The sequence below is a fragment of the Enhydra lutris genome, unplaced genomic scaffold (assembly GCF_002288905.1).
Source record: "Enhydra lutris kenyoni isolate GAN:26980312 unplaced genomic scaffold, ASM228890v2 scaffoldscaffold77, whole genome shotgun sequence".
Classification (NCBI taxonomy): Eukaryota; Metazoa; Chordata; class Mammalia; order Carnivora; family Mustelidae; genus Enhydra; species Enhydra lutris.
In genome coordinates, this window is record NW_019154161.1 from 3,481,568 (window position 1) to 3,490,223 (window position 8,656).

The 8,656-nt window shown below is 56.6% G+C and overlaps 1 protein-coding gene across 1 annotated transcript; it reads right to left on the reverse strand.

Annotated features, from left to right (window-relative positions):
* Window positions 1-1,370: 1,370 nt before the first annotated feature.
* Window positions 1,371-8,338, reverse strand: LOC111160828 (synaptogyrin 4). Its single transcript, XM_022524186.1, has 4 exons — window positions 8,174-8,338; window positions 3,262-3,499; window positions 1,971-2,110; window positions 1,371-1,657 (listed from the first exon to the last, which is right to left on the reverse strand). The coding sequence occupies exons 1-4, from the start codon at window positions 8,264-8,266 to the stop codon at window positions 1,424-1,426; spliced, it is 705 nt and encodes a 234-aa protein (XP_022379894.1). The 5' UTR covers window positions 8,267-8,338; the 3' UTR covers window positions 1,371-1,423.
* Window positions 8,339-8,656: the final 318 nt, after the last annotated feature.

The following is an 8,656-nucleotide window of genomic DNA, read 5'->3' on the forward strand; positions in this document are numbered from 1 at the left end:
GCCAGCTTAGCCAGGAGAGATGCAGGGCCATATCCCAGCTGATCCAGCTAGCAACAGAGCGAGGACTAGTGCTCAGAGACGTCCTGTTTCGAACCTCGAACACAGCCCGCTCCGCTGCACGGCTGCTGTTTTCCCAAGATGCCCACAGGGACCACGTCCTACTTGTTTTTCTACCTTCAGGAGTGAGCACGAAATAAAATAAAAGGGACCATAGAACCCGCATGGGACGCCCCCCCCTCACGGCTCGTATCCCTTTGTCCAGTTGGTAAATGAACGCTCTGCGGGCCACAGTGGCCCTCATGTGGGTGTTTTGTTTGGCCTGTGTAACATTAATAGTTTTTCTTGCTAGTCATTGCCTGCGAACTCCACATAAAAAGAAATGGATTTCTGATGGTTCGAGGAAGACCAGAAGGTTCTAGAGCTTTGCTGTGTGATACAGTAGCCTTTGGCTCCGTGCAACCATTAGCGCCTGAAATGCGGCGGGTCTAGATGAATGGGCTGTCTGTGGATTCCAGAAATTTTGTAGGAAAGAATGTAGGAGACCTCGATTTTTCTACTGATGACATGTTGAAAATAATGATAAAATTTTGGATATATTGGGTTAAATAAAATCTACAAAAGTTAATTTCACTTGTTTCATCCTACTTTTCCTAATGTGGCTACTTGACCATTTAATATTCTGTCCCTGCCCCAGGCCCCCTGGCTTGATTATATTCTAATTGGACAGTGCCGTGCTAGAAACCCCAGGCCCGTGCAGCTGAATGGTGGGTGCTGAGTGAAGGCTTCCTCTCCAACACATGGCCCCTGTCCCTACTACTCCCTTAATGAGTGCTTCACTCACTGGGGTCCCCTGCTCGGCTTGTGCCTGAGTCCCCAGTTAGCTTCTGGGTTCTAGAATAAAATCCCTTCCTCTTCCCCAAGACAGTCTCGCAAATGTTTACAGACAAGGATCTCCCCTGATCTCATTCACGCACTCATGGCCCCCTGTTCCTTGGTTTTGAGTTGGGTTCCTTGTCACTGGGGTGAGTGGAAGGGCTGCTCCCAGTGTTGGCCCTGGTTCCCCCTAGTGCTCTCTCCACGGGCAGAAGCCTTCTCTTTCTGCATGTGAGCTTGCCTGACCACGCATCGGACCACCTTGCACCTCCTTCCTCTGGTCAGAGTGAGGATTGAAGGTACCAAAAGGGATGTCCCCTTCCTGTCACTGGGGTGTGCCACCATCCCAGGTGTACCAGGATGGAGAGTCTGGGATGCAGTATGGGAAATGTGGCCCCCTGCAGAGACCCCGGAAATGGCCTCATAGGATTTCTCCCCACCCCGGCCACTCAAAAGATCAGAGAGGAACAGATACAAAAAGGACTGAGGGCTGTTTTCAGAAACCCTTCTGGAGGGAGGAGTATCTCTTTACTGATGTGGAGGAGGATGTTCAGTTGTCGGGCATCATAGCGAGGCGGGGGGCCTTCGGGGTGGTTAGATAGGGGGACAGGGCAGAACTGGCATAACTCAGGTTGTTGGGGCCAGTGGTGGGCGTGTTAACAGGGCTGGCAGCCGAGGGTGGGGAGAGGGTGGTCAGCACCACACCACCCTCATCCAGGGAGCGCTTGTAAGGGACTGGAGTATCATTCCGGAGGTCCTGGAGGGCCAGGTAGGCCTGGAATATCTGTGGGCAGGAAAGGGCATGCCGGAGGCTGGCTTGGGTTAGCCAGGGGAGGAGGAGGGACCGGGGTTGGGGACCGGCCTAGGAGACCAAGGTATGGTTGTGCACACTGCTCACTGCACAAGGGCACCAGCATGATGCCCAATGCTGAGCTGCATCTGCACGGGGTAAGGGAAGCCTTCTTTCCAAGTTGCCCAGTCACAGGAAAGACTAGCAGAGGCCCTGGGAGGAGCCCTCCCCACCCTCAGGGGAGCTGAGTGAGTGCGAGAAAGTTCTAGCCTCCCAGCCCTGCACTCCAGAGGGGGTGCATCCTCACCCAGATGAGGATGGAGAAGAAAGCGAAGGTGATGGCGGCCTTGGCGCTGCTTCTTCCCAGGAGGAACCCTTTGGGTGACGAATGCTGCCACTGGTTAGCCAGGAAGCAGAAACCCACGAACCAGATGCCTGTCCACAGGACTGGGGGGTCGCAGGAGAGAAGAGGGGCAGGGGGAACCTGGCTCAGGAAGGGTGGGGCTGGGGTCTGGCTGGGTGGCCTCTCCCTCCCAGCCCTCCAGAAAGCACCCCACTGGAGAAGCTGGGCTGTCCCCTCCGGGAGCCCAGAGCCGCTGGCCACGTGTGGCAGGCTATGTTTCAATCAATTAAAATCGGATTTAAAAACGCAGCTCCTCTGTTGCACTGGCCACACCTGAGGTGCTCAGTGGCCCCATGTGGCCAGTGGCTCCCCTACTGGGGAATGCACATATGGGACATTACCATCTTCACAGAAATTTCTGGATTCATTTACCTTTGAGGGCCTTCCCAGCCTGAGATGCTGGGATCCTGCAGATGGGGAAGAGGAGGTGGGGCAGTTGAGATCAGACCAAGAAGAGGGAGCCCCAGGGCCTGAGGACAAGGAACTCATATATTTGGCCCTTCCTGGGTGCTAGTCAATCTAGAATACTCGGTAGGGCTCAGAAGGGGAGACCTTGCTTTGCAGGCCAGAACTGCCCCTCAGCATTCCTGTGCCCAATTACGTAATCTCTTCCAGCCTCAGTTTCCCCCTCTGCAACATGGGGGTAGGAGCGGGACTTTCCTGTTCAGGTGGGTCTGCGCTGTGCATGGGACGAGGCACATGGAGACCCTGGCTCTTTGCCTGACATGTGGGAAGTGCCCAGAAAAGACCAACATTACTCCAGGCCTCTTCTCTTATTTTATGCTCAGAAAAAGCCCTGCATCGTGGGGGTTTTCATCCCAGCTTCTACTGAAGCTCAGAGCCGCTTGAGCCACAGGAGCGGAGATTTCAAACTCAGGTCTGCCTGGCTCCGTGCTGGAGCCCCACCTCCGGTCCCCGGGGGGCTTTTCAAGGAATGTTCTGTGAAGAAGGGAGGTGAATGCGAGGCAACAGCAGGGCAGGAGGGAGGCTTCTAGAATTAGCCTGGGGGTCAGAAGAGGTGACCCTTACACTGAGTCGAAAGGATGAGTAATAATTCCCTGGGGGGAAACAGCAGGTGCACAAGAGCTTCCAGAAAGGGAGGAGGGAGGCCTCAGGTCACGTGTGGAGGACGGTGGGCCGGCAGGGTGGAGAAGGGAGGGGTCCCCAGGGCCCCAGGGTTGGGGGGGGCACTCACCAGCCAGGATGAAGTCCAGCAGCTGGAAGGCCGTCTTGAAGCGGGCGCTGCCGCCGCGGCTCTCGTGGGCATCCAGGGCGAGGAAGGTGAGGCCGCTGAGGAAGGCCAGGAGGCCGGCTCCCACGGCGAAGCTGCAGGCCACGTTGTTGCTGTTCAGGACGCAGTGGAGCGTCGAAGACTCGGTCTTGTTCTGGTAGCCGTCGGTCAGCAGGGAGGAGAAGACGATGAGGGAGAAGACCTGTGGGCGCAGGAGGGGGTTCCCAGCCGGCCCACGTGGAGCTCAGCGCCCACCGAAACTGCACGTTCTCCTGGGTCCCTGTGAGGAGTGGTGGGCCTCGCTCCCCTCCTTGTCACGAACTCGGGGCCTCCAAGCCTGTCCCTATTGCTCCTCACCCCTCTTCCCTCCATCCTAGCTCAGGTCTAGGCCCTCCCCGCCGAACCTCACCCCTGCCTCCTCCCTGGCCTCCCCACCTCCTCCCTGGCCTCCCTCCCAGCCTCCAGTCTTGGCCCACAGGCTCCCTCCGAGGTCCTGCCATACCCTTCCGTCCTCCGTGGTCTGTACTGGTTTCCCTCCTCCAACTCCATCTTTCTTTCCCCACTCCTTCCCCCCTCTCCCGCCTCCCCCATGCTTCCCTTCTGCCACCCCAAACCCGGGGGCCTTAGCGCAGAGCCTGGGACACATGAGGAGCTCCAGAAGCATTTGCTACCCATGATTATCCTCTGCCTGCCCGCCCTTCCCTCCACCTGCGACTTCTTCCTCCTTCCTCCCCGCTCACCTGGTTCCTCTTAATTTGTTCAAATAAATTTGTGAAGTATCCCAAACACACACACGGAAGTATAGGGAGAGGGGTGTCAGTTGTTAAGCGTCTGCCTTGGGCTCAGGTCAAGACCCCAGCCACCCGAGGATGTGGGTGGTACTGCCAGCCCCATTTCCTTAGAGAATGGAACCAAGGCACAGAGAGGCCAAGGAGTTGCCCCCAGCCAATCAGCTGGCAGGTGCCGGAGGCTGGGTTTGGATGGAAGCTGCCCAGCCCCAGAGCCAGCTCGAAGGCCCAGCTCTAAGGCCTGAAGCTGAAATCAGCTGTCTGGAGGGCAGGGGTTCCCAGCAGTGCCACTTAGGGAAAGGTTTAAGCTCCAGCACTGTGCCGTGGGGCAAGGTCCACACCAGCTATGGAAGGAACTGGTTGGGTTGGAGGTAGTGGTTGATGGGAGTTGCTCCAGGGAGGCTTTCTGGAGTGACACAGGGTGAGAAAGGTTGTCTAGAGGGCAATAGGGAGCCATAGCAGAGTGGTGATCAGGGGAGGACAGGGGCAGGTCTGAGCCAAGACAGACTGGACAGAGTGAGACTGGAGGTTTGGGAGGCCAGGGAGGAGGCTGCGGACCTGGGGTCTGGGAGAAAATCAAGGTTTGAGCCAGAACAGAAGTTGTGGGGGTTCAATTTTGGAGGAAATAAGGTGAGGTCCGATTTGCACATTAAAGAATAAGGAGATTTGGGGGCATGCCGGGAGGAAGGGCATGGGAGGGCGGGTGTAAACTGTGTGTGCATAAGCCAGATGCTGCCAATGGGGCTCCTTCAGGGACTGGAGAGAAACCCACTGCAGGGGTTGAGGGCGAGATGAGGCTGGAGAAGTGGGCGGGAGCACAGCCTCAGAGGCCTTGAACACCGGATGGAGGGGCGTAGACTTGGGAGGCATGGAAAGTGAAATTTCTTACTTGGATTTAACTTCAGGCATGGAAGTGTTCTGAGCAGAGGGTGGCCGGGATCAGACTTAGCCCTGGAGTCAGAGAAAGATCTCCAGGGTGGCGATGGATTGGGTGGGGTAGCAAGACGAGAGAGAAAGAGAGAGAGAGAAGCCAAGACCAAAGAGGAGGTTGGAGGGAAGGCCCGGGTAGAAATGCGGAGGCCCGAGTTGAGGTCAGAGCTCTGGGGAGGCCAGTGATATTTAGGACGTAAAATTGGACTTGGAGATTGATTGCATGTGGCAGTGTTGGGGATGGGAGCGGGGGAGTAGGTGAGGGGAAGGAATTCACCAGGATTGGAACTCCTCCTGGATAGGGGACCCATCTCTCTATCCCCACCACCAGCTTGGACCTCAGCCAATGTGTGTTGGAGTCGCTTGGGACCTTTCTCTGCTCCCACCCTGTATAGATAGATAGATATAGATATATAGATATACACATATATGTATCTATCTATCTATATATATGGGGGTGGAGGAGGCAAAGGTTCAGCCCTTTAACTCCTCAGCTTGTGTCCATCCTCCTCTACCCTTTCCCTTAATTGCCCTCTCTGAATGAAAACCGTAACAGAACAATGATAACCAGTCCCTCTTTCGTCTGGCCCTTTTGCACGATCCAAGGCTGTTCACATCCATTCCCGGTTTCGGAGCGAGGAGTCCACAGAAGGGGAGCATCTCGGTCAGCTGCTTGGGGATGGAGCCAGGTCGAGGACTGGAAGGCCCATCGATCACTCGAGCCAGTCTCCATGTCACCTGCACTACCTCCCTCGCACCAGCCCCACGTGGTGGATTTCTGTTTCACAGGTGATGAATGGAAGCCATTAAGGCAGAGTGGAAAGAGCCAGGCGCGTCCGGCTCTGCCAGCTGTGTGGCCTTGGGCAAATCATTCACCTCTTACAGCCTCAGTTTCCCAGGCTGTCTTGGGGCTGTGCAGAGGGGGAGGGGGCCTAGGCCTGATGATGGCTCGTATGATTGGCCCAGAGAGGGGACGTGTCCTCTCAAGGTCAGTCAGCGAAGGAGGGGCAGGGACTGGGCTCTGGCCCTCCTGACTTCCCAGCCTGGGGGCTGTTCATCTGCTGACCCTGGAGACCTTGGGCTGCTGTGTGAGCCGCGGGCCCTGGAGACTCAGGGAGGGGGCTCAGCTGGGCCAGAGGGACCAGAGCCCTCTGATGCCAGAGTCCAGCTTCCTTCCACGCCCTCCTTGGCCCGTCCCCAGGGAAGGAGCAAAGATTCATCAGTTAAGACACCAGCTGGCAGGCGGCAGTGAGAAGGACAAGAGGACCAGCTGCCCAGAGACTCCCTACTGAGGAGCCAGGCCAGGGGGGAAGGAGGAGAGGGCGGGAGGGAGGGAGGATGGAGGCGGCGGGCAAAGTCCGTGACCAAAACGTCTGGCACGGCCCGTGGCCCTTCCCTCCCCCTTCCCCACGCCCGTTCACACCAGCTGGGCCTCCTCCCTTGCCATCCGCTTTTCCTTCCAAAGCTTGGGAGGTATGAGAATCCTTTGACTAGCTCGCCAGCTGGGTGATGACCTTGGGCAAGTCACTCCACCTCCATGAGCCTCAGTTTCCCCTTGGATCGAACAGGGGTAGTTGACGGCCATGCCATTGGGTTACGGTGAGGAGCAGAAGTTAACGCCCACGACGGACTCGGATCGTGGAATTCCTAATTCCCCTCGTCCCCTGGGGAGGAACGGCAATGTACGCGACTCCCCGTCACCCTCAGCCCCCCAGACCCATCCCTTGAGTTGCTTACAGAAATGACTTGTCCTAATAATAAACTCTATTTAAAGTGTGATTCAGACTTTCCAGGCCCATGCTTATCCATTTAGGGACAGAAACTGGTTTCACTTGCAGAACAGTCTTTCCCACCAGCAGGCCATGGGGAGCCTTTTCTCAGAGAAATCAAGTCACTTTCTCAAGGTCACACAGATATAGAGCGACTGGGTACATTATCCACCAAAAACGGGGCACTTTTGGGGATCAAGGGCGGCACTCGAGCTGGTTCAACCAGGTGCGGCCCCGGCAAAGCAAGGAGTGTGCCACTCCACGTGGGCAGTGCGTGGCTGAGCCAGGATTCTAAGGATTCTAAGCCAGGCCCTTTGGATCCTTCTCCATCCTGAGGTTCCAGAAGGGGTAGGAAGGAGAAGCTCCAGGTGAGGACCCTGGATTTGATCCACCTGTTCCCAGGACCCCAGTCAAGTCTCATCAGCTCCCTGGGCCTCAGTTTCCAGCTCTGTCAAAGGAGAGCAGGGGAGCTGGCCGAGCGTAAAGCCCTGAGTCACAGCACTAACCCTTTTAGGAACTGAGGTCCAGAGAGGCGCAGTGATTGGCTCCAGGTCACACAGCCAAGTCTGTGCTGAATGAAGATTTGAGCCCGGGGGCCTTGAGTCTGGGAACGTGGTAATGATCCAACAAACATCTATAAAGCTCTGGCTTGGCACACAGTACCTGGCCCACAGCGGCTATCCCATGCCTGGTATCTTAGTCCTAAGTGACACGCTGTTGTCTCCCCTCTGCGCACCTCTTCCTTCCCAGAGGAACTTGCCCTTGCTCCTGTCCTATCCCCTTGTCTGAGGGGTGCCAAATTGGAAGGACTCTGGCATTTCACAGACCCCAGTGTGCATCTGAATCCCAGCCCTGCCTCTTACTGTGGGCCCTTAGCCAATACTGTCCAATGGAACTTTCCACCATGGCGGAAATGCTCTAGATCTGCACCGTCCATGTGTGGCTGGTGGGCATCTGAAAGGTGGCCACTGTGACCACCTTTCAAAACGAACTCTTTTATTTTAATTAGTTTACACTGCAATAGCCACACGTGGCTTGTGGAGACCCCATCGGAGAGGGCAGCCTTTAAACAATGATGTCCTTAAAAATAAACACTGATTTAATTTTCTCCAATGCTCAGTTTTCTCATCGCAAAAATGGGGCTCCTAGCATGTACTTGGGAATGCTGTGTCTTCCTCGGAGAGTTAATAAGCGCTCAGGGTAGCGCAGGGCCTAGAGTGAGATGCTCAGTAAGAGGGGACTTCTGTTATGAGCTCCCTTTTATTTTGTTCTCCCTATCTGGCCACTTCCTTTTCCGCCCCCCCCCCAACTCCCTCCACACTGTGTTGAGGGGTGAAAACTCCTGTTTCCTGTCACCCATGGGGCAGTCAGGCCCCAAAAGGGCCTCACCCCTGCAAGGATCCGGGTGATCGTCTTGGGCCTCTTTAGAAACTGCACGGCTTGACTGTCAGCCAGGTCCTGGAGGCTTTCAGGGACGTGCATGGTGGCTGCTCTGCTTCTGGGGTCCCGGGGGGCGTGAGCAGGGATGCCGGGTGCTGCCTGCTGGGCGCTGCCGTCCAGGGGCTCCAGGCCCACCCTGGGCTTGGCTGCTGCAAGGCAAGATGGATGGTGGAGGTCAGAGTCAGACGTGTGGGCTGAAGGAGCTGCCAGGGGTCCCAGGAATGGGGGCATGGGGTAGAGGGTTCAGGGGGGTCCCCCAAGAATGGGGTTGTGTCGGGTGACGGGTCTACCAGGGTTGAAGGGGTTGGGGCTTGGGGGTGAAGGGGCCACCGGAGGTCCCAGAGGTGGGAGTGCAGGGCAAGAGGGTGGCTGAGGGTCCCACAAATGGGGTAAAGGGCAAGAGAGCTCCTGAGACTGGGGTCACAGTTCTGA

Bases quoted from the DNA above. Each gene is read 5' to 3' on its own strand.
- LOC111160828 (XM_022524186.1), bottom strand. From the start codon at position 8,266: ATGCACGTCCCTGAAAGCCTCCAGGACCTGGCTGACAGTCAAGCCGTG. The intron at 3,500-8,173 runs GTGAGGCCCTTT...CTGCGCCCACAG, and splicing joins TCACCCGGATCCTTGCAGGG to GTCTTCTCCCTCATCGTCTT. The intron at 1,658-1,970 runs GTGAGGATGCAC...TCCTGCCCACAG, and splicing joins TCTTCTCCATCCTCATCTGG to ATATTCCAGGCCTACCTGGC.